This window comes from Augochlora pura, chromosome 1 (genome assembly GCF_028453695.1).
Source record: "Augochlora pura isolate Apur16 chromosome 1, APUR_v2.2.1, whole genome shotgun sequence".
Taxonomy (NCBI): Eukaryota; Metazoa; Arthropoda; class Insecta; order Hymenoptera; family Halictidae; genus Augochlora; species Augochlora pura.
The window spans coordinates 21001500-21026949 of NC_135772.1; the positions used below are offsets into that span (position 1 = coordinate 21001500).

Below are 25450 nucleotides of genomic sequence, written 5' to 3' on the forward strand. Positions count from 1 at the left end.
TCTCTCTCTCTCTCTCTCTCTCTCTCTCTCTCTCTCTCTCTCCATGTTGCCGACCCACCCCACTCGTTCGACGCATCTTCGGAATCGTCTCGTTCCTCGACGATCATTACTGTTTCTTTTTGTTGTTGGACACGGTGCAACGTTTCATCGCCGTCTATACAATAATATGCTATTAAATAGAATAAATTATTTTCTCAAATATAATACATTATCCGGAAAGATCGAATATGTCGTCTCGAATAATAATATTCGGTAGGACGAGGGGGGACCGACCGGGTTCGCGCGTCGACAGTCGAAGCCGTTCGTTTCGCGCGCGAGTTACACTCTTTTCGTCGTGTTTTCGTTTATCGTTCGAAATATGTAAATGGGGGCACGGTCGACGCCTCCGTTCTCTCGTCTCTCCCATCGGTTGGATCGACTCGCCGAGAACGTTTCGAACGGTCCCGGCGACTCTTTGGAAACGACCAGACCCCGAACCCGGCGATTGCGTTTGCACGAAAACACCCGCTCCGAGCGCGTTCATCCGACGCGACGTTTTTCTATCTGCCGATATAGTAACCTAGTACGGCTTACATGCTAGGTAGAAGTCGTCTCGAGCGAACAGGAAGTCGGGCTCGACTCTTCGAGGACCGACGCGATGCGATTAGGCGACCCACCCGCGCGCGGTCGATCCTTTCGACCGATCCAATATCTTCTTCTCTCTTTTTCTTTTTTTTCTTTTAGTTATCATCGACTACAACGTCGTTTATTTCATTTCGCGATTCTTTCGTGATTCTCATCATCGTTTAAACATTTAAAAAATATCTCGCGTCGATGTCGGGTGGGCCGTCGCGTGAAATCGCAAACCCGGAAGAGTTCGGAGCGCCACTAAAGAAAAACAATATGGCAAACCTGCGTTCCCGGATTCGCTCGAGACGCCCGTCTCTCTCTCTCTCTCTCTCTCTCTCTCTCTCTCTTTCTCTCTCTCGGTGCAGTCGGTGGTGCGTCTATTCACTTTTTAATACACGCACACGTACACGCACGCGCACGCACACACGCGCGCACACATCGTATACAGAGCGTTCGATTTTAACGCGTAAGCGAAAGTTACACGCTGCATAGAAGATGTTGCCCGCAGAAATGAAATGGTTTCGATGGGGCTACGAAATCGCGTAGATTAGTTTTCTCCAAGTGCACGCGTACAGGGCAAAGGAATATATAGTTGTCGGTTCAGTCCGTCGTTCGGAACAAAGTAATAATGTTGAGTCTCGCATGCGAACAAATCGATAGTTTAGGAGACATTCGAGTAGAAATATCGCAAGCTTGTTCCAAAATGTATCCGTCGAAGTCAGTGCCACTGTAAGCTAATCATTTTTTGACACGCGAGACCCAATATTTTCTTGTTCGAACGATCTTTTTATTGAAAATTATACGATTCCGTTTCGGGAAACAAAGTCGACCTACGTTTGCCCTCTACACGGATTTAGATCACCTTCAGCCATTTAATTCCCGTGGGATACATTTTTTATGCAATTATCGAGCTATTGTCATTTATAAATTAAACTCGGACGCCCTGTATTTGTATATATACATGTATATGTATATACATGCATACATACATACATTTATGTGTGGGCACATGCGTACGTATGTATGTAGATATACATTGTTTTTTTGTTCGTCATAATTACGCTTAGAATACATGTTCGCACGTACAACCATTCACGCAGTCTTCCTTTTTCTCAATCGACTACCTAGTTCGTGCCCCTGTCGCGCGCTCTCGTTACATAATCCGGCTTGATTCTAGAATCGAGGCGGAGTCGCGCGACATCGGGATACACCTGCTTCCCTCCTTTATACCCTTGCGCCTGCTAATTCATTTCTCGCGCCGTTCCTACAGTCCCGACGGCTCCCTTTTAATACTTTGATGACCGGAATAAGTTATTCTCTCGTTGGAAGTGATTGGCTCGCTCGAAATGAACGGATGCGAATAAATACACAGGACATGTCTACAAAAAAAAAAACAACGACGCGATGGCCGAGCAACGATCGAAAAAAACACTCGGGCCGAACGGATTGTTCCGGTAAGGAGACAAGGAGAAACGGCCGTTAAATGCACCCGCTATCCTATTTCTCTAGGATAGTCGAGAGACGCGCGGATTCCGCATTCTACATGTATGTATAAAACGCGAAAGACCCGTCGTCGGACTCTCCACCTCCTTTCCCTTTCTACCGCGTTCCAACGCATCAACGATCTCGATAATTCGTAACGATTTCAACAACTCGCGCCGCAACTTATAATACCGCGAATCCGCCGCTCTTCGGCGCAACATCCGGTCCACGTGGTAAGTCGACGCCAAACGGAACTTCCCTTCCGATCCTCGTGAAAAATCTTTAAAATCCCTTCTTGCCCTCCCTCGTAAAAACCTCTAAATGCCGTGAAAACTTTGGAATTACAAACAACAGCGTGTTATCAAAATCGTGCGTTAGAAATTTCAACCAGACTTGGAACAAGCTCGGAACGAAATCGAAATCGCAATCGTCTCCTTCGAATTGCTTTTGTTTAGTTTAATTCGACCGTCTTTTTTAGAGATAGATAGATAGATTGATAGATAGAGAGAGAGAGAGCGAGAGAGAGAGAGATGGAGGGAGAGAGATAGAGAGCGAGAGAGAGAGAGAGAGAGAGAGAGAAGGGCAGGGTGGGGACGAAAAGCGACGACCGGTTGAGCCGAAACGATTTTGTCGTCATCTCAGCACTGATTTCGATTTCTTCTCGAGTCGATAGAAACGACGGCCGTCCGAGATACGCGCAAGCCACGGCGTTCCCATTGTTACAAAAGATCCCTGGCGCTCTTGATTTCGTCCGGGCGAATGCGACGCGTGTCTCGCCCGACGAACGGTCGTTATTCGATTGTTACGTTTGCGCGTTGGCACTAAACGCCCGCGTTTAAAATTCGACGGCGACGGCGACGACGATCGAGAGACCGGATCGCGGACCCGGACTTGCCGCGCGGGATCGCAAAAATGCGTGTTATAAAAAATCGAAAAACTTAAGAGTCCACTGTTCTCGGTATGACCTTTTTTTATTGTGAATAGTATGTTGCTTCATTGTAAATAATCATAAGGCTGAGATTTAATATAGAAATATTAACAAACGACAACGACGATCGATGTGTGTGTGTGTCCATCCATGAACGAAAACGCTTACGGATAATTAAAAAATACACAGGAGGAGAAGAGGGCTGGCTGGCAAATGTGTCGGGCACGCTTGCAAGAAGACGACTCTCGCGACCGAAAGAAACGCGACAACGATTGACGAGCATCGAACGAAGAAATAATACTTGTTCCTCGAGGAGAATGATCCCGTCGTCCATTTTCTTTTTCCGTCCAACGATCGGACGCGGCTCGAAGTCAACTCTTTCGGTGTCGTGTTTGTTGCAAGGGTGCGATCATAGGTCTTGGTCGGACGAATCAGTGTTGTTTAAAAAAAAAAAAAGAAGAAAGAGAAAAGCTCGCCGACGAACGAACAGACGAACAAACGAACGTAAAAAAATATGTAGCTACTATCGGAGCGAACAATAAATAATTCGGTTATACTCGACGTTTAAAAACTAATATTTGCCATGTCGATAGTTTCGCGCTCGCCGAGAGAAGTGAATAGAATCGAAAAGACAACAGGAAAAGCGGATCGTACCTACGGATACGTAGACGCACATGCGCGCGTCGCATTCGTCAATCGATATAATACTGTTACAACATCCCCTTCGCGAAACCTTGCGATTTTTCGTCTCGCTGCAGCCTCGGCAGCTCCCTTCCCGGCCAATCGAACGGCGCTCGATCGCGTTCCAAAGTATCGCGGGTTTTCTCCAAAGTTTTTCCGGTCTGCTCCGTTCACCTCGAAAAAGCAAAAAGCAAACCGCGATCGCTCCGTCCTCCCGTTCGCGACTTTCCCCTCCCATCCCATCCCATCCCATCCCCGCGCGGTTTCTCTCGAACGAGAGACAAACACTTTCGCGAACACCCGTTTCTTTTTCGTTTCTCCGTGCGAGGCGCGTCCCCCTCCGCGTTCGACCGGCCTCGGGGCCAGAATTCCCGTCGCGTTCCCGTCGTTGGATGTCGTTGGAGAAAAATTGGTTCGAGAAGTCTGGTTCCGGCGCTCGCGGATCATCTCTGCCCGGACGACGATTCCAACGCGGAGTCCGCGTTCGTAACAAGAGGAAAGAGAACTTGTTCTCTGCTCGGTGCTTTCGTCTCTGTCGACCCGCTAATTACAGCTAGACGCGCGCGGACACGATCAAACGCTACGATAAACGCTACTTCAGTTCTGTTCCGCGGAAAAAGACCGATTTTTCCCGGAACCAGCTCGCTAGAAATTTTCTCAATCGTTCGACTATTCCGTGATTCCCTACCTCCTCTTTCGCTACGCGTCCATCATTCGTCGGATTCTATCTATCATTCGTCTGACCCATCATGCATACTCCCGTTATCGTTTCGTTTCACGAACTTACGAACTTATTCTATACACAGTGTTTTATTCTTCCACCTCGTGCGGGCCCGTGGCGACCGAAAGCAGAGCGCCATAGAAAAATAGACCGCTCCCTCGATCCTTAAAGCTCAGGGGAATATTTTCGTGTCCTCGCAAACTATAGAGCGCTCTCCTTCTCTTCTCCCTCTCTTCTTTCTCTTGTCGACCCTTCCATTTGAATTCGTGTTCGCGTTGAATGATCGAGGAGCGTAGCTTTCAGTCGCCATTTGCCTTGAAAAGAGTACAAATCGACTTAGTCTTAATAGTAAAGTTGTTTAATTAATTCATTAGTTGCTCGCTAGCCGCACAGCCACGCTCGCCTAAAAATTCAAAGGATTCTTCTTCTTCCTCTTCTTTGTCGTTTCTGTTTCCTTTCTTGTTGTCGGAGACGATGTGCGGGATAGATTTAATATTCTACAAACGCTTCCTCTGCGATGAACATCGAACAACGATATAAGTAAACTGCGGAATTTCACGGGGATTCCCATCGTTCTCTAGAAGGATCGCGTTTCGTGGGAATCCGAACGTCGGAAAAATTTCTTCCCGTCGAGACGAGGAGATCTCTCCCAGCGGTGTGATAATAAAGTAAAAATACTATGAATTTGTTGTCTTGCTACGCCCCATAAATGCACCAACATCCGCAGTCTAGATATACGCTTTGTTTCTTCCTCTTCTTCTTCCCTTTCTTCTTTCTTTAGCCGAAGGAGACCTAGCTCCGTGGATACACTTGAACATTTCGTTCCCTATTTTATACTAAAATTTTCTATACCAATAAACCGACGGAGCGCTCTCTCTCTCTCTCTCTCTAGTATCCTATTACGATGCGTTGAAACATGCGACCCTCCGCAACTAGATTTTTGTCCTACTCTCGAGAAAAGCGTGGTCGGTATAAAAAAAGTGTATTAGCGAGTTACTGTACCGAGACGAGAACGAAACGAGTTTTACAAAAACAGTCGCAGAGGGTTGGAAAGTAAAGAAACGTTAGATCTACCCTACACTTCGTCCGTGTTCCACGCAATAAAAGTACGAACAAGTACAGAGACACCACACGTACACGCACGCACGCACGCACGCACGCACGCACGCATAAACACGCTTTCGCCAGCACGCATCCGCTCAGTCATTCTCGATTAGCGTTTCGTTAGCAACTATCCGCGATTCCGCGCATGAACCGTATAGTTTTCCTTCGTTCTCTCCCTTAACGAAAATTGTAAAGAATTTATAGGAGCCATTGTTTCGCGTATATAGTTCTATGTATGTATATATAATTTATATATAGTCAACGATAAAAAAGAAACTCGCCTCGATCGAGCATCGTTATCGCGGCGACGAAAGCCAACAACGGTCTTCCTCGCGGTTTTCCCTATTCCATTTCCCCCTTTCCCTTTTCCCACGGGGAAACGACGCGTGCTCCGCCATTTCGGCGAACACGCGGAATAATCACGTCCACGAAATGGCGAATCTCGGAGCTCAAGTTTCTTCTTTCCGATCGAGTATCGCGATTCGCGATTCGCGGTGTATAGAACCTTCGTCGCGAAACACCATACGATAACCATTTTCTCGTTGTTTCTCTCTTTATCTCCTTCTTATCTCTTTCTTTTTTTTTTAACTATTTTATGCTTTTTTCTCTTGTTCTCTCGTGACACATCCGCACGTGGTAACAAAAAACAATACGAATAGAACGAATAACTGAAAGAAAGACAGAAAGAAAGAAAGAAAGAAAGAAAGAAAGGAAGAAAGAAAGAAAGAAACAAGGCTGTCGATAAGGACAAAATAATTTCGCTACTGTTCCGACGAGGTTTTTTAATTTCGGAAAAAATGTGATCGGTTACCACGTCCGAAAGGGATCGACGATCCTGCGTTTTCGTTGAATCCGCAGGGCGATTCGAAATCGTCGTTGCGATATTCAGAAGCGAGACCGTTTCGCGTTCCGTACACGCTACTACGAGATATTTCCGCGCGAATAGAGGCGCCGATTCGGAATCTCCCTGCGAGCACATTCTCGTATACATTGTACGCGCTGATCCACAAGTATCCATGGAAGCGCTTGAATTAGTCGATAAATTTCTTGCCATCGGACCCTCCCGAGTTTAACCCCGTCCTCAACGTTCCGACGGGAGCTTGTCCGAAGCGTTGAGCACGGACAACGTTGTCTCTCGACCGCGATACGTTCATTATAAATTAGCTGAATACAATCCGAGTAACAGGACGTAACGCATCGAGGTCGAACCGCGCGAGTCCGTGCGCAACGCGCTTCGATCTGCGCGCGATCGTCGTAGTCTATACGGCATCTACAGCATCGTAGAGAAATGTCTGATAATTTGTTGTACGTACTTTGAAATCAAGGGACCCGATACGGTAAAACAGTCGACAGGATTTTCTCGATAATCGAACGATCGCGATACGATCGCGTGGCAAGAATCGCGACATCGGATCGCGGATAACAGAAGAAAAATACTCGAAGAAGACGCGTGCACGCAACGGTTCGATCGGAACGGAGAAAACGTACGGGAGGATCGTTCCGGAGATACGATTCGAGAAAGAAATCGCCGAAGCGTGGAAACGAGGAAAAATCGAGGAAAAATCGAGGAAAAATCGAGGGAAATCGGGGAGGTTGGCGCGGACGCGGGGGTAGGTGCGGGGTCGCGAGGGTTGCTCGAGGACGTAGGGGGTGTGCGGGTGTGGGTTTGGGGTGCGATGAGAATAGAACGATCGAAGAAACTCGCGTTTCGTCTCGTTAGGCCCTTGTGCGCCCTCGCGCGGACAATATCGATCGTCTGTGTAGCTACGCTGGATCGGGGATCCCGTTTTCGCACCTGTCGCGAGACCGGGTGGTTTCTCGATCGATAAAACGGGTCGAAACGGTGAATTGGAAAATCGTTGGAAAATCGTAGAAAAATTATGAACGCTCGGTAGAAAAAGTTTGCCAGTCGCGCGAGGTCACGAAAACGGGATCGATTTGTCGCGGATTGCATCTCTTTTTTTTTTTTGTCGATTATCCTTTTTCGCAAGCTTTGTCCGTCCCCTCGGCATCGCAACGCTCTCGTCTTTTCAACATTTTCATTTCGTCGTTTTAGGTAGAACGTCGCTAAATAGATTATATACACACAGTACAATTACGGATTAGCGTTTCACATTTATCATACCGATAGACAATAGTAATAACTTGCTTGTAGTTCGCTCGTGTACACGGCTAAAAATTCCCTACGCAATCTAACCGCTAAAAGTGTTAACTAAAATTCTGCTTAACCATACGCCTGTTTGTCAGCTGGTCTGCCTTCGTATCGTTTGAAACGGTCGTCTTTACGCGTCCTCCTTGTAGCTTTGCCGACTCTTTGTTTGCACGATCCTTCGCGCAAGTGCCCGCCGATCGACCGGTTCGAGACGCCGTCGACGCTTCGGAGAAGCCACGCCCGCGGACGGGTCGTCGGGGCGACGCAGATCGTCGCGCGAATGGAGCCAGAGGAGTAGTAGGTGTTGTTCGCGAGAAACAAGGCCGGCCACGGCCGCGCGGATTTGGTTTTGTACTCGTCGTCGGAAACACGTCGCGACACGTTCGATGCAGCCGAGAGAAAGAGGCTGCAATCGTTTTATGGCACGAGAGCCTGCAAATTCGCCGAGGCCGAAAGATAGGCCTGTTCTTCAAAGCGGAAACTGCTGGGAGGAGTAGCTTTACGCGACAAGAACGCGCGTACCCCGATGGCCGATGGCCGATGGCCGATGGTCGTCGCTTTCAATCAATCTCGGATCATTTTTTGGGAGCCGACAAAGTCGACGAAAATATGGAAGCGCTTGCGGATAAATCAATTAGTTGCAGGTACCTGAAATTGACCATTCCCTCTGACGCCCGTGCTCCACCGCGGATCGTTGCGCGAACCAAACGCGCACTTGCGCAAAGGACAGATTCTGCATCGCGAATCGGCACTGTTACAGATTCGGTCGACCGGGTCCCTTCTTCGAGTTACGTCGAAATTACCGAGAACGCTTTCGACCACTGGTACGGTGCTAGAACGTTCGAACGATCGACCGGGATCACCGAGAGGCAAATTTTCACGATCGATGTACCGATAGCGTTCGCTACGCTCGCATTTCGTGGGAAACAAAGCGAATACTTAAAAACCTAAATAATACTTTGCTCAAAAGCACCGAAAGTCGTCGAAACATCTCGCTCGGGCGGCTATTAATTAGGATTCCGGATCGCTCTTGCACCGTACACGAAATCGTACCCCAGTTTCGTACATCCCCCACAATTTCCATTCCCAGCGATTTCAAGGTAACTCGATGTGGCCAGGTACGATCATCGTCTTCCGTCCGCCCGTCCGTCCGTCCGTTCGTGTCGTCCGGTGAATGAGAAAGCGAACGGAAAAAAACAAACGAATTCGATTCGAGTGACGCAAAAGAGAGAAAGAGAGAAATAGAGCGACAGAAACGGATCGGAGCCCGTCCCGAATCATCCACGGGATGGTTCACCAGCCGATCGGTTTCAAAATTTCGATTCGATCGTTCTTCCCCTCGAAAGGCACGAAAAAATCTTTGACTCCTAGCTCTCGATTCGCTTAATCCAACACTTATACCGCTGATCTTTACGCAAACTTTGATTTTCGTGGACCAACAACTCGGGAGAGGAAACGAGATTGTTTCCCCTATCGGAAAACAATAAAAATCGGAAAAACAATAAAACTTGTAAAATATTAGCGTTTAAAATATTAAACGTTTCGAGACACGGAGTTTCGAGAGCTGCTGTGTAAAATCGTGGGACATCCGGATGTCGCGTTTCGTTTAAAAAGCCCACGCGAAGACGAATCGCGTAGGGGACGAACGATCCTCGTAGCAGCTGTCGATCGGCTCGGGGCGCCGACCCGCCATCGCGGCGTTACATCTATCAAGGAACAAAAGTCTGGATACTCGATATTTGGCACAGATTCTTAACCCACCGAGGCTGTCGCGAAATACCACGCTGGGCGTTTCCAAAGAAATATACGCGAGAGAAACCGTTCCGCGATGGGATCGCGTTTTATATTGGTACCGATGGTCCGAACAAATGAAAAGTCATCGTTGCCCCAGTCGTTGGCGCGCGCGCGCGCGTCGCTCGATTTTGAATAATTTCTGTCATGGTAGCCGTCGCGGGTTAACAAAATTCCTTCGTACCATGTCGAGCGACGTTGAATTTGAAACCGGTGTGGAATTTCTACGCGTGCGTGCGCGAGGACGTCTACGCAATTCCCGATTGTTCGCGCGCATCCTGAATGAACGTTCGACGCGAATCGTACGTGCACGTACGATACTCGACGGTGGTTATTAGAGTGGCGCGATGCGCGTGCTAAATGCTTCTGCTTTCTATCTTTTCCTTTTTCAATTAACGTCCCTTGTCACTCTCAATTGAATCGTCGCGCTCCGCGGTGCCACGCACCGCGAATGAATCGAGAAAAAACAGAATGCTACAGTCAAAAGTGTAATTCCTTTCCCGGATGCGTCGTCAGTGTGTATAGATTCCATTTTCTCATTTTTAAATTCTCGTAACAATGTAAAAAAAAGGAACGTAGAAGAGTATGCACATGTATGCATACGCGTGTACGCGCGTACACGATATGGACGCGTGTGCATAGACGCATACGTTTGTTATATTGTACATATGTACATATACGTACACCTGGAGGATCGTATAAACGTACACTTCCGCTCAGTACTGTGGGATCGCTTGCAGAGTCCGCGAACGCCGTGAAACGATTGCGAACAGAAGATTCGTCTAATGCTCGAATGCGGGGAGAGACCAGGCTGCTGCGAGAACAGGGCGCGCTCGCTTTCGCAGGGTCCCTATCGCCTTCGAGTTCGATCGGTACACCAAGTCCGCGCGCGGTGCAGTTGCAACGAATATTCGCAAGTGTGTACGAATGAAACTGAAGAGGTCTCGCTCGCGTCCTTTAGCATATCTAGCGTTTACAGCGTTACCATTATTTCTTTGCCAGCCGAAGGCGTGTCACCAACTCGCGGAGTATGCGAGTCGCGCGAGCGACCTGTCCGCCAAGATCTTTGCTTTCGAGAAAACGGACCCTCGCGAGGGCTTCCTCTGTCCAGAAATTGCTACGGTAACGCGTTTGCTGCGTCGTCAGTCTGTCGAAGCTACTCGATCCGGACGTTGTCGAGTCGATGCTCCCCGCTCTAGAGAGCTCGCCTTCTCGAGAACAAAGGTTCGCGCGAGCAAGAGTTCGGCGCTCGCTGCGATCGCGGTACAGTACTCGTACGCGTAATAACTTAATTCCCTCGCGAAACAAGTGGAACGATTTTGATCCCATATTCTTCAGCGGCAGCGTATATACGTATATGTCGTGTGTACGCGTGTATACCTCGGCGGAATACATCGTACGCGACCTTATCACCTACGGATATTATTAACGTTAATATTAATATTATTATCGTTACGATAGCAAGTCGATTAAGTTCTAAAAAAATGAAAATCCTGCCTCGTGGCACACGAGGAGTAAACGCCCGCTTCGCTGTCTCGATTCGCGAAGGGAGGTAGAGGTGGAGGACGAGGAGGTTTCCTGGGGATCGAAGGGCCGAAGTTCGAGAGACGATTCAAACGGGGTCCTGGGACTGGGGCTGGGGCGGGAGAGCGGTGTCGAATGGGGGGGCACAGCAAAATGAATCCTTCGAGAGATTCTGTTTCGCGGGGAACGCGCAGGGTCCTCGGGGGGAGACTGCTTCTCGCGAGAAGAGCCAAGACCTCGGAAACGAACGGAGAGGGAAACGTATCGATGGTATGTACAAGAGCGGGTGAATAGTGAATAGGAATTGGAGGACGTGTGAGAGGCTGGGTGGGAGGGGGAAACGTTTCGACAACTCGGTGGCGAGAATCCTTTCGTCGAGAGCTTCGACTCGGGCCCACCTTCGTTTCGAATCACCGTTAAATAACCGCTGCGTTTAATCGATCGATCCGCGTCGCAATTTCATTGAGGTTTCGCGTCGAACGATCGGCAGAGCTGCGATCGGCGACGAATCTGTTTGACTCGCGGATCGACTCGGTCGAAACAAAGGCGGACAACGGGCAGTAGGAACATACGAAAACACGCCGGTCAGACTCGTTGAACGCGTTCGATCGGCGCTGATCGGTGGGCGGTCCGCGAACGCGAGGAGACCTTGCCCGAGCGTCCTCATCTCGGTGGAGACGACCAGAGGTCAACGGAAAAATTGTCTCTCCGTGGCGCGTTTCACCGTTCGGGGGCACCGCCGGTCGCACCGCCGGTCGCTGGCCGCCGCAACCGCAGCAGCAGCAGCCGCCGCCGCCACCGCCGCCGCCGCTGCCGTCGCTGGTCGCCGCCGGACGCCTCGCGAGAATCGTCCTCTCTCGAGCGGAGACCAATTTCCCACTTGCGGGAGGCGCGTTCAGTTTGCTGATCGAGACGCGCCTCTCGATCACGAGTGTTTCACCACGATCACACCCGGTCTCTGCTGGGTCTGCTGCTGTTGCCTGTGGAACTGGAGGAACTCGGCCTGCAGCATCCGATGCTTCGCCGACGTCGAGGAGGCGGACGGCGACGTCGATCCCTTGCCCGACGGGTTCGCCGTCTGCTTGTTGGTCAACGCGAGCGGCACGTCTTGGACACCGGCCGGCTCGTCGCTGAACAGGTGGTCGCCCTCCAGGTGGCGTATCGCTTCCACGATCGTCTCGAGGTTCTGCCGCGAGGTGTTGGCCAGGTACAGCCTCGCCTGCGGCGTTCCGTCGTCCAGGGAGTTGGATGGCGAGGGCAACCTGTGAAATCCCAGTCTAGTTAGTTTATCCGGAAGACCAGAGAGGACGAGGGAGAGGGAGAGGGAGAGGGAGAGGGAGAGGGAGATGGAGATGGAGAGGGAGGCCAAAGGGACGACGACGCAGGGGCACGCGCGTACCTCTCTACTTCGACCTTGGGTTCCGCTTTGATCGCCGCCTCTAGCACGCTGGGTAACCGCTGGGGCTCCGTGGCGGGAGAAAACGGCCTGCTGGGGCTCGCGGTGATGTACTGCGGCGACGAGGCTTTGAAATCCCCCGAATACGTGACGCGACTCGCGGAGGAGAACGAGTCGGCGGTGGTTTGCTCCTCGATCGCGGCGAACCCTTGGCTCTGGGTGAACGCGACGATCTTGGGGCTGCCGGGCTCCACGTCCTCCTCCTTGATGTCCTCGGGCACCATGTCGGCGGGCTGGGGCGACAGAGGCGGCGAGCTCGGGTCCGGACTAGACGTCTCCACGGTCTGCGTCGAACCGACCGGCGGCAGGGACACCACGGACACCACCTGTAGAGCCGCGACGGCTTCCTCCGTCTCCTGGGCGATCACGTTGTCCGTGTGCTCGATCACCTGTGCAAGCGCGACAACGCCGTGTCAGTTAACCGTGCCTAGCGGGGTTCCACTCTCTAGGGGAGAAGAAAAAGGGTACCTCGTGCGGCTGATAAGTAATCAGCTGACTGTCCCGGAATCTGTCCGGGTACAGTTGACTTTCTATGGCTCGCATCTGCTTTTCTAGGTGCAGCCTCGTGTGCCGCTCCCTCTCCAACTGTCGTCTCAGCTCCACCACCTCGCTGCTGTTCACCACGGAATGTCCGTCCGTGGTCACCGTTATTACCGACAACGGCTCCGGAGACATGCTCCCCAATCCTTCGTCGCCGCTCTCGCTGACGTGCATCGGCAAACTGACGACGACACCGCCTGAAATCGGGAACGCTCGGTTACCACACTCGATTCCAAAAGTCGTTGATCCTCTTCTCGCATAAACAGGTTGCCGTTCGGCAATAACGCGCGACATGCGTGTAATAGGTGTTCCATGCCTTTGAGAGCGCGCTCAAGGAAGAGAGTCGTTCGAAAGTTACTCTCTCTCTCTACCTACCCATATTATTTCCAACAATCCTGAGCATAATTCCCAACAGACTCTCGCTCTCGGCCCGGTTAAACGGTCTGCAAATTGAAGGACGAGTCGCGAGAGGACGAACCTAGGAGGAGGAGGAGAGCCTTCGATGCTATCGATCCACCTTTTTTCCTCTCGCGCGGAGAACGGACAGGAACGGACGGAATATCCGGCACAGGATGCTCAGTCTCCAAGAATGTAATTACTCTCGCGAAAATGACGAACGATTCTTCGATATTAATCTTCGCGGTCGACAAATTAAAAAATTCCCCGATGACTCCGGCTAGACGAGGCGAGGCGAGGCGAGGCGAGGCTAGATCGCGTCGATCGCGGACCAGAGTCGCGTTAAATAATGGCGCGCGACTGCCGAACGCGCGCGCGTTCGTACGAACAAAGAACGCACTCGTTTCAACTGCGGAACACTCACCTTGATTATCCGGCTTGCGTTTCTTGATCGGGACATCCCCGCCCTCGTGCTGATTCACCAATCGTTTCAATTGGCAATTCTGCGACAACAGTTGGGTCTTCTCCTGCTCCAGCTGGTATATGTATTCCGCGGTCTGCTGAAGGATCGCAGCCTGAAACGATAAAGCACGCCACCGTTCAACAACCATCTTTGTCGACGAAAGAGCAGTCCGCGATTTCGCGATTTCGCGATGACGCGGAGAACGCGTGGCAAAATCAGACAAGTTGCGTCAATGCATCGTGTTTCGTTTATCGTACACAGGTACGAACAAGCGCGCGCTTATCAATATTCATAGCCGCCTTCCGAGATTAATTTCGCGCTTGCAGGTCGTTTCCTTAATTGCATTGCGACATCGATTCGATGTAAATCGCGAAGACTATTTAACCAATATTCGTATCGTTCGATTTTCGAGCAGAGCAGAGCAGAGCAGGACGAACGGAATCGACGATTCTTTGTTATCCTCGCCCCGCCTTTCTTCGGAAGGGCACCGAAAGGGAGCAATGGCGGCGCCCAGTGGACCGGATCGTGAAACTCGGTGGCATTCTGTTGCAACTTTTCAACCATTAGAGTTCGAACGAGAGTTGATCGTAGATGATGGCGCGTAGGCGTTTGCAAAGCGATAGAAATCGCTCGATCGAGAGAGTTGATTTTTGAAGAGAATGTCGATGACTGGTGCGGCGACCCGAAGGGTGACGCGTTGTTCGCGGAGCCGTGTCGGGGGCTTCGCTTCCGAAACTCGAAGACGCTTCCTGTTTACACGGCGCGCGAGCCCGAAGGGTTTTACCCCGGTCCGCGCCCGAGTCGATAACATCGAGAGACAGAGAGAGAGAGAGAGAGAGAGAGAGGGAGAGAGAGGGGAGGAGGAGGCGACTATCGCGTGTCCCGTGTCTCGTTTCTTGGGTCTCGTGTCGCGCGTAGAACGTGCTACTACGCCGTAGTAAAACGGGAACCGGTGGAGGGACACCGGTGAAAACAAAAGGGCCAATTGATACCGAGTCGAAGGTAACGGGCTCCCCGGCCGTACGTTTTGCACCTGCCGACAGGTGGCCGACGAACAGATGCCTCTACCGATGATCGCGCTTCAGCCTCCCCAGTGTCTTGGCCGCTTCCTGCGAGCACACGCTGGAAAATAACCGCGATGGAAAGAAACTCCTCTGCGGTCTCTGCGAACCTCCGAACGTTTCCTGTATTTTTCGCTCGCCACGTTGCATAACGAGAACCGTATTTTTTTTTTTTGTTTTTTTGTTTGGACAAACGACCGGTAATCGTTCAATCCCCGAAGATGCGAAGCGACGATTCAAATATTTACGACCGTCTCCGAATATTTTGTAATTCTAGGACAGGAAGCAAACACGGTATTCCGCGCTCGTATTTCCCACGGTCGTCGAAAACAGAGCAAAACGACAATGCTCGATTAATTGCATTGTATAAAATCATGATATCGACGAACAATAAAATTCATGAATATGGAATCGACTTCGGCGATATATAAATTTGCGCGGATCCAACGATCGCGAAGTCCTGTCCTTTAATTCGCCGGACACATCGAAATCGGCACCGATCGCGCGCGCTTCTTCCGTGTCATTTTAATCAAAACCGTACACCGATCGAGAGTTCCGCGCGTTCTTTGCGCGTCGTTGAACGCCGAGCGAGGAATCGTTTCGCGAAAATGGACACCGAAACGAACAACGAGAACGAAGACGCGCCGTACGAGGTCGAGGAGGTTCTGGAGAGAGCGCGATACGGCACCGACGTCACCTACAAACATTCGTTGCTGTGGCCGAACGTCGTGTTTCACGTCCTCATCCAAATTGGGTGGGTGATCGGCATCCACGCCGCGTTGGTCCACGCCAAATGGCCGACTTTGTTCTGGGGTGAGTTCCGCGAGCGAGCGCGCGTATATCCAACGAGCCAATCCTGAACGGATTCCGCCGTCATTCGAACATTCGACTTTCCAGCGGTGTTTTGGCTCATTTTCGAGATCGTAGGCGTAGGATTGGGCGCCCATCGGTATTTCACTCACAGGGCATACAAAGCGACGCCTCTGATGAGAGCGATCCTCGTCTTGGGTCAGACTGCCACCGGCCAGGTAAACGCTCGCGCGCGCGCGCCATTCGAATGCCCTTGAAAAGGGCCGGGGAAGCGTTTCCCAGAATTCAACGCGATCGAAGAGTATCCCCTATGCTAATTTTAGAATAGCGCGTTCACGTGGTCGAAGGACCACACCATGCACCACAAGTACAGCGACACGGACCTGGACCCCCATAACTCGAACAGAGGATTCTTCTTCGCTCACATGGGCTGGATGATGATGAAGAAGCACCCCCTGCTGCGCCAAAAGGAACGCGAGATGGATTGGTCCGAGTGGAAGAAGGACAAGCTGTTGATGTTCCAGCACAAGTGCGCGCCAACTTATTTGCACGCGAATTTGTCGACCGAATAATTCGAACGCGTCTCGTTTCAGGTACTTCCTGCCTCTTTACCTCGTGGTCGGAATAGCGTTCCCCATGTCGGTGCCCATGTACCTTTGGGGCGAAACGTTCTGGAATTGTTTCTTCGTGGCTTACATGCTGCCCTACGTCACCCTGTTGCAGGCAACGTGGTGCATCAATTCGTTCGCCCATTTGGGCGGCAGCAAGCCTTACGACACGTGAGTCGAACAGTCGGGACGACGACGTGTTAATTACCGGCACGATGAAATCGCCGATCGAAAATATCGTCGGCCGCTTTCGGGTTTTCCCGCCGTGCGCCGTTGATAGTCACGCGGGTAAGATCGGCCAAGAAACCACCAGGCCGCGAAAGTCTCCTTTTGTTTCAGGAGGGTTCGAGCGGGGGAGTCGCTGGTAGCCAACTTGGTAACGCTCGGCGACGGTTTCCACAATTACCACCACGCTTTCCCGTGGGACTACCGAATGACGGACACGCCGTACAGCTTCTCCGCGAAGATGCTCGAGCTGTTCGCGTACATGGGCCTAGTCTACGATCTGAAAATTGCGACGCCCAGGATCGTCCACGGGCATCGGAAGAGACACGGGGACGAGGGTAACGAGAAGGTAACCAGCGAGTATAACGCGAGCTCGGAGGACGCGTCGCGCACCGAGTGAACCGGACCCGACCACCGACACTTTCGTCCATGGCACATCCCTTCCTTTGTTCAGCAATCTTGTATTCTCCGCGGAATATTGTAATCGGGGGACAACAACGAAGCGGAACAACAGAAATCTCCTCGCTTCGCGGATACGCACACGCTGGGCTATGGCCATGCCTTTCGAACCTTACGCGCATTGCCTTCTTTTTGTATTAAAGGCTTTTTCCCGTGAATAAACGAACAAATGTATCCAAGCGTTCGGCGTAACGTAACCTGCGGCTAGATTCGAAAGGTTAGAAGAATTTAGTCAGTTCGGAGTCGACGATCACCTACTAAAATTAAGTGCTGAAAAATTATTGTCACCCATATTTGACCGACCGCGGTGCTCGAAGCGTCAAACAAGCTATTATACGTTCAGTGAAACCGAATATAATAAACGAAAAAAAAAATCGGTTTCCGCTTCGCGGAAAGATCCGCGGTCTATTTGCGACATTCTTTTCGGCCGAGTAACGATACTCGATGCGAACAGTTGCCTTTTCATCGAACGCTCGCCGTCGTCGCGACGTCGAGGGGTTAACGGTCTCGCCCCGACGGTGATACCCGCGCAACTTACACTCGAGAGTAGAATGCACCGGGAAACGCTCTTTCCACGGCTGTTGCTCTTGACTAAATACCCCTTTTACTCTCGAGAGTCTAATTCGTAGGAGCTCGTTGCGACGCGAGCCAGCATCCATCCTCCGCCTCGTTCGCCGTCGCGGCAATTTTGCGCCGATTTATTTGATCTCTGAGAAAACTATTAAGTGTTTCGAAAAAAAACACTTAAAAAACATTGTCCGTGTTGGCGAGTCGAAGCACGGTACCCCGTCGCCTCGTCGGATTCGACGCCCGTCTTCGAGGGTTTCCGGTAAGTCGCGGCAAAGTGTCCCGATCGAATTAACAATGTAACGACTTAATTTTTCATTCCGAAATGGCTCGCTTCCGCGAAGCACGGCTCTCGATATCCGCCCCGAGCGTACACGAGAAAGATCGATCGATCGAGTTGCACGAAGCATCGCGTGCAGCGCCGCGAATTCTTTGCAGAAACAAACAGAAGAATCTTGGCTGGTGGTTCGAGGAAATGGAGGAAGCACCGCGGGAAAGGGACGAGAAAATGCGACGGACAGAGGATCGAAGATGGCCGGTGTTTCGCGGCGAGGACAGCGCGCGCCGGGACGGTTCGCGAGAGGCTGCGGGAAAGATGACGGCAAGAAAAACTTGTCAAACCTAACAAGATAGATTGAAATGGTGGGAAAAGAAATTGCAGGAAACGGACGGGGGAAGTGGCGAGAGAGAAAAAAAAAGGAGAGAAAGACGGAGCGGAGAGCGTCCCCGTCGAAATTGAATCAAGGTAGGCAGGCAGGAAGAGAAATATTACGCGAGGAATGGAAAACGATGTCCCAAGAAAAAGAGAAAAATATGGAGAAGACGGTGACAGAGAGAAAGAGAGAGAGAGAGAGAGAGAGAGAGAGAGAGGCGGAGTGGAGAGCAGGGAGAAGAAGTAATCCTCGAAGCGCGAAGAAGCAGAGTCGGAAGGGAAATTTCTTGCGGCGAAACTGGAAAACGGTCAAACGTGAAATTTATGGGTTGCGTGTTTCCCGTGGATGTGCAGCGCTGTCTTAAAAAGTTGCGCGCCTCGGCTCGCGCGGTTCGAGGAGCGCGTGCACGGAACACAAGAGAGACCGAATAAATAAAAATCTTGAAAGAGCAACTTCGAGAAGGTAAGTCCGAAGACGCGACGACGCGACGACGCCGGCCGGCCAGATGAAACGACAAAAGAGAGCCGTCTCGAGAAAGGACGAGTAAATCGCGAAGACTCGAGAAAAATTCTCCGGGAACGAATTCGAGGAGGTCGAAAAGGAGGTGTCGGCAGGAGGTGAGCGAGTGCGAGCAGAGCAGGAAGAGGATGGTGGAGGAGGAGGAGGAGGAGGGGGAGCCACGCTGAAAGAGAAGGAAGTCGAAGGTGTGCGGCGACAGGAATAAGACGTTGTAAGAGAATAAGGAAACCAGAGAGGCGGAGGTGTCTCGAACGCGAGAAAGACCGAAGGGAGAGGAGGAGGAGGTGGAAGGGTGTCCGGACAATAATATGATCGGCCCTTTCCGGATGCGAGGCCGCCACGCCGGTTCTTATTATTCCGTTTGCGTGCACGCGAGGCCGGTCTTAGTGCAAAATCGCAAACACTTTGCATCTGCCCTCGACACAAAAGGCTAAACGGCGACGCACTCTGCTTTCTTCGCGTGTGCTCGACCGGCCGCGATCGGCCCTGCTTGTTGTTTACCTACGGAGGGGCTAAACAAAATCACCGTGTTTATGCGGTGCGCATTTTTTACTGATTTTATTATTTGTAATAAAAGCCTTTAAATGTGGAAGAAACTGCATTTAATTTGATTCGAGTTACTCTATGCGCCGCGACTTTAGGCCCGGCGAAAAGGATAGAGGCTCGGGAAAGGATACACGGCACGGCGGGTTAAGTGTACGCGTGGAAATGAGTCGAGCAGGCAGGGTCACGAGGAGAGCTCAGACCACGGGCACGTTTCACGGCTGTGATGAATTTTCCTTCCTTTCTTTCGATCGCCAGCTGCACGGTATTATGCCCTCTAGTCTTTCGCCTTTATCGATCGGCTGTGTCGTCAGTCCATTCATTCACGGTCACAGCTGTCCGTAGTATCCTGCCTGATTTTTCCGACACGCCAACGACAAGAAAATGCCCGAGGCTCCTCGATAATACATACATATTCGGAACTCGGACACGGGGCAGCGAAACCGGGTAACCGATTCCTGCGCCACTGCTTTACTTTCCGGCAAAATTAACTTTCTATTGATCGAACGCGAGACATTAACTTCCTTCTATTAAAGAATTAAATAAGCGATCGGGGGGACTGGCCGAGGTTCGCGTCGAAAAATCCAGCGTTTCGATGCGCAATCTCGTTGTCTGACATAACCTGAACGTTTTACTCGCCACTGCACGGTCTATTAAAGCGAACAAGAATTGCAAATTACATGCATTTGTTCGTCTGTCATGGCACATTGCGGTCAGGCGCCCCGGCGCCAGACGACGCCGCAAACTCGGCACGCCTCGTGCTCCGTGCCCCGGCGTCGTCGCTGCAACCGTAGAAATACGTCGGGAAACGTTTCGTTTCCCGGGAAAACCTCTTGTAACTATCGCCGTCAGATTTCGGATTTTTCGAGAAAGATGTCAATGCTCGTCCCTTCCTCTCGTCAATTTCACGCTATTTCCAAGCTCCAAAGTATAGTATTCCGCCCGCTTGGAAATTTATCCAAGACCGTATAACTCTTTTTTATGCCGAAGTAGGCGCATGTATTATCCCTAATTGAAGGAACGAGGAACGCGTTAACTTGGAAAAATAAGGGGGTCGGGTTAAGAATCGCTTTGCTGACAAACGGGAAGAAGATTTCGGGTGTGGGAGTGACCTTGAACGGGAGAAGCTTCGACACGTGCTACATCTTCTCGTTGCATCTCGGTGTATCTCGCGAACCGAGCCAAGTCGTCGTTGTCGTCTTCCGAAGAATTTCTTAACGGTCGCATGGTTCCCGTTTCCGACGTCTCTCGTTTCACCTCCTCGCCCAGGTACAGATCCGCTTAGCATACAACGCGGCTACGAGAGGACTTCTTTCCTACCTTCCCGGTCGATCCAGATTTTCGTCGCTCGTTTTCGAGAAATTTTCACTTGGACTCCTCTTTCGAGTGCCGAGCAAAAACGATTAATCTATTAATGTTAAACAGTGATTGGTTTAGATAAATGTACACGTACACGTGTACCAACTAGAGAACAACGATCGAAGATCTTGCGTCAGGAATCGGTTGAGAAGCGGCGGGGAAGAAAAAGGATTCGAGAAGCTGAATGCAACGAAAGAGGCTAGTCAAACGTTGAGAATGGAAACTCTGTTAAACGGTAGAAAAGGAGGAGCCGGCTCGTAAACGCGGGAATGAGGAAACCAAACGAAACGAAACGAAACGAAACGAAATGAAATGAAAGGGAAGAGAAGGGAAGAGAGGGGAAGGGAAGGGAAGGGAAGCCAAGAAAGAGCGAGAGGACGAAAGAGCGGTAGGTGCGAGAGACGGTAGGCGCGAGGTGAGCGGCGCAGCGGCGGCCAGACGCGGCCGTGGGGGTAACGTTATGCAACTGCATTCTGAGCGTGGCGTACGCTCGTACGTGCACTCGAGGACATTACTCCCGGCGACTGCGGAGTCGTTTCCGAGTGGCGGAGCGGCCACGGGCCGATCCAAAAAGACGTGGAAACTGCGACGATGGCCAAAATATCTTGTCAAGCCGTGCATACACAGCCGGCGTCGTTCCGGAATCGACGCGACCGTCTTTTTGTCCGACCCTACTCTGCCGTCTCTCTGCTTGCGAGCTGCATCGGTTCGATGCACTTTGGCCCATCGTAGAACTCGATTATCCGGCGAACAATCCGGAATCGATACCGACCATTCGAACCGCCGTTGCACTGGCGCCGTTTAAATCTCTCTCTCTCTCTCCCCCCGCCGAACTATTAACCGTCGCGATAACCGTTCGCTTTGCTCTTCGACCCTCCGCTGTCGCGCCGCCTCAAAATCTCAAAAAATCTTGCATTCTCGTCGGAAGAATCAAATTAAAGATTAACTCTCAATTATACTTGCATGCGCGGGAACCGGCAGAATCGTAAAATTACCACAAGTTGGCACTTGGAGGGAAAAAGTTTTCTTCGGAGAAGCCATCGATCGGTGAATAGCAAAAGTTGAAAACTACTTTTCACTACAGGCTTATTCGCGGCTAGGCCGGCCTCGTCGTCGCACGCGTCGCCCTCGGATTTCGGAGCCGCGTGGGGTAGCCTCGCAGAAATGCACCGCGCCGATGCAATTACGCGCGGAATCGTGTCGCCGCTGGACGTCTTAGAGGGCTCATTAACATAAATACATAACGTTCGCGTAACAAGTTTGCCGCGGTTCAACATACTCTAGGCGAGCGAGCGGCCATTAGACCGCGAGCTTGTTGACTATAAAATACAACCGACAGGAATGCGCGTGGGAATGCAAGCACGGGTGCAACAGAGAGAAAGAGAGAGAGAGAGAGAGAGAGAGGGAGAGAGATCGGCGACCGATCGATTGATCGCGAACGATCATTTTCTATTATTCAGCGGCTCCCGGAAGCGTTCGGCGCGCTACCCGCCAAGCCACAGCGAGTCGCTATCTTTTTGTCGCCTCGATAGATCCGCGATACAGCGTTTCACCATCATCCGTCATAAGTAGATTGCAGATCTTGTTGTAAAGTCGTGTTCACTTCGCATCGTTTGTTATCACCGTGACGAGCAGCGGATAGAAAGTCGTTTCTCCTCTCGCGAATTTCAATGGAACGATGTTCCGGTAAGCGATCTCTAAACAAGTAGTGGAACCGGTTACCGTGGGGGTGTTCCGGGCGTTCGATTCTTTACAGACATAATTAACTCTGTATTCACCCAAGTAAAAATAGAAGGGGGTGGCTCTAGAATTAAATGCCAATTTTGTAATATTATCAGAAGGGACTTTAATCGTATTCGATAGGAGGAGCTACCTACTGATTCGGTTCGATGAAATTTTCTGGAGAAAATTAAAGGGAGACTCGGCCCGACGATGCCAAGTATATAAATACATAAATAAACTAGATGGATCTCAGCGTTCCTCGCGCCGAGATTTTTCTTTTTCGTCAGAAAAGGAAGGCTGGCATCGATGCGTCGCTCCGTTTATCATTGCCATTCGTCGTCGATTAAGAGGATCGTTTGTCGACGATAATCACGCGAAGATCGTTTTATCAACTTTCGTTGGAAGCATGCTGGGGCAGAGAGAGAGAGAGAGAGAGAGAGACTGTCGGACGAGCTCGCATACCAGCGCACCGAGCGATATATAATACTATCCTCGCCGCGTCTCCATCTAGCAAATCCCTGTATCCCGGCGAGGGTAATATCAACCGAGCCAGTCATTGCGTCGCTGATCCGATTATAGTGTCTACAGTGGTTCCGGTCGATGGAGGCGTACAACTTCTCATAAATTTTAATTATCAATATTCTTAGAATCATACAGCGCGATATCTATAATTGCACCGGCTACGGGAGCACCCCAATCCCCGACGTCCGATGAATGGTAAATCGGCGTGGTGATCGTCTTCCTATTATTTACAATATTTTCATAGCGGAATTATTTTTGAAATCATCGTCGCTTTCTTTTCATTCGCCTGCTACTTTGAAGAACTTTCGAAAATCCGAACGAGAGGCGACGAATCAAAGTCTTGGGCTTGGAGACTGGACGGGCGAGAAAAGTAAGAGGGGACGACGACGACGACGACGACGACGACGACGACGACGACGACGACGACGAGAGAACGATAGGATGAGAGCAGAGTCGACGCTCGAATCCAACGGCGACTGCGGCGGGAGAGCTGTATTCGCAGGAGAGTCAACTCAGTCAACACTGATAACGACGGCCATGCAATTACTGGCTTTAGCCGGAGCCATGGAAAAGCCGGTAATTAGTTAACGTGCTCCAGATTCGATGCTTGAGCCGATAAGCTGACAGGCTGACCGCCGTTGCATGCGATTCATGGGGTTGGTTCACGGCCACGGCCAAGGTCACGCAATACCAACTCTAAGAATACCGTCAAACGATTCACGCCGAACCGCGCTCGAGGAGCCTGCATTTTATCCTTCGCAAAGAAGGCGGAGACACGATGGTTCAGCTTCCGCGACAACCGACACAATTACGATTCTATTCTTAGATCGCTAAACGCGTCCACGCTCGAGCGAAACGGAATCATCGGCCATTTACCCGCCGCGTTCGCTATCGTAAGCGGCATAATCGATAACAGATCGCCGCGTTTGCGAGTTAACAAAAGTTTTATTGTGCGCGCCGCCTCAGCAGCGTCGAAGGGCCATGGAAACATTGGTGGGTAGCGGCGGCTCGCGACCTGGACCTTCGACGCGAAGATTCGGACGCGAGACGAGCGACGAGCGACGAGCGACGAGCGACGAGGGAGGTAGCAGGAGTCGAACGACTTCGGCTATCGATGGTACGGATGTGAATCGAGAGGTCCGGTACCACCGGCGCACGGCACGTGGCCGTTTATGGGAGACACCGCGGTGTCCGTCCGTTCGATGGCTAAGTCGAGTCTCGGCTGGACGCGTAGACGACCCTGACCTTGACTGTCGGACAAGAACAGCGAGACGCGGACACGCCGTGCAGGTACGTTCACAACGGTACCAAACTCGCGGCGACTGCAGCTCGGCGATTTTAGACCGGCGAGGCTGACCTACATCGTCTTCCCGAGACCCCTGGATATATCGTCGCGTTCAAACGTCGTCGTTTTCCGAGTTTAGTTTGCGAGATGGGACGCGGTGAACGGTCCTCCCCGCGTCGAATGCGACGGATCTCGGAGGATTTAAAAATGGTACCGAATCTCCGGAGGCACCACGGTCGAATCGCGGCGGAATCGAGCCAGAAACGTAACAGAATCTGCTGCAGCGAGCACGGTAACTTTCTCTCGGCCGCCGCCGCCGCCGCCGCTTCTGTGGACTCGAGGATTCCATTGGTCGGTGCTCGTTTTCTCAAGGTGCGCTCGCCGGTGGAAGGCAGAGGGAGGGAGCGAGACGGAACGGTGAACGGGGAACGGAGAACGGGGAACGGGGAACGGGGAACGGGGGACGGGGAACGAAGGGCACCGAGCCCCATGCGCGACGATAATTTCCATGGAAGACTGACGACCGCCTCACGGTCGCGGAATGCTAACAAACCATGCCCGACGAGCACCGTCCCCATCGCCGGTTTCTCTTCTTTCGCGCCTGGCTTCTCGCGCCTCCGAGCGCCGCCGAGCGTCTTTCAGCGTTTTGTAGAATCCGGCGCGCGTGCACCTTCAGCCTCGATTCACACGCGCTAACCGGGAAACCTTTTTGTTCCTGAGAACGCGTCCTCCTCCTCCTCCTCCTCCGCCTCGCCCCGCGTCTGCTACCCGATCGGATCAAGTTCGCTTGCTCCTTCTTCTTTGTGTTCCGTCGCGTTTCGCGCAAACCTTCTCGCGCCGCACACTGTTTCGAGCAATGAAGAAAATCGAAAATCGACATCTGTTTTTTTAGAACGTGATCGTAATCTAGAGTCTTCGTTCGGACGCTAACGATTGAGAAAAAAAAAAGAAACGGAATAGGTACCCCCCCTGACTCAGAATCGGTCGAATTGTCGGCAGGCGCGACAATTTCGTAATATCCAGCGAACCGTGACTATGCTAATACACCTTCGCAACTCTGTTGGCCGGCGTCGGAAAGGATGCTCGTTTACGGCGGAGCTTAAAGTTCATTATTCTCGGAGGGAGGTTCAATGAAACGCCCACACGCGCTCGGCCACATTCGCCAACGATTAAATATGCGGGGCGAGTTCGATCGAATAGCTAATATGCGACGCACGCGTGTGTACACGCACGCACATGCCTGTGTATACACGCGAGCGAGCGAGCGAGC

General features: G+C 51.4%; 2 protein-coding genes across 2 annotated transcripts in view; one reads left to right on the forward strand and one right to left on the reverse strand.

Annotated features, from left to right (window-relative positions):
- Positions 1–11796: 11796 nt before the first annotated feature.
- Positions 11797–25450, reverse strand: part of Crp (transcription factor cropped) — an 86866-nt gene continuing 73212 nt past the window's right edge. Inside the window, exons 3-6 of the mRNA XM_078179962.1 lie at positions 13809–13959; positions 12917–13185; positions 12392–12837; positions 11797–12254 (exon numbers count right to left, since the gene is read on the reverse strand). Coding sequence (XP_078036088.1) covers positions 11918–12254; positions 12392–12837; positions 12917–13185; positions 13809–13959 — 1203 coding nt within the window. The 3' untranslated portion in view covers positions 11797–11917. The remainder of the gene's footprint in view (positions 12255–12391; positions 12838–12916; positions 13186–13808; positions 13960–25450) is intronic.
- LOC144470296 (delta(9)-fatty-acid desaturase fat-7-like) lies at positions 15517–17091 on the forward strand. Its single transcript, XM_078181275.1, has 5 exons — positions 15517–15721; positions 15806–15936; positions 16042–16247; positions 16312–16497; positions 16666–17091. Exons 1-5 carry the CDS (start codon positions 15517–15519, stop codon positions 16949–16951), a joined length of 1014 nt encoding a protein of 337 aa, XP_078037401.1. The 3' UTR covers positions 16952–17091.

Coding starts and splice junctions, on each gene's coding strand:
- LOC144470296 (XM_078181275.1), top strand. CDS start 15,517: ATGGACACCGAAACGAACAACGAGAACGAAGACGCGCCGTACGAGGTC. Junction 15,722..15,805: donor ATGGCCGACTTTGTTCTGGG/GTGAGTTCCGCG, acceptor TCGACTTTCCAG/CGGTGTTTTGGCTCATTTTC. Junction 16,498..16,665: donor GGCAGCAAGCCTTACGACAC/GTGAGTCGAACA, acceptor CTTTTGTTTCAG/GAGGGTTCGAGCGGGGGAGT.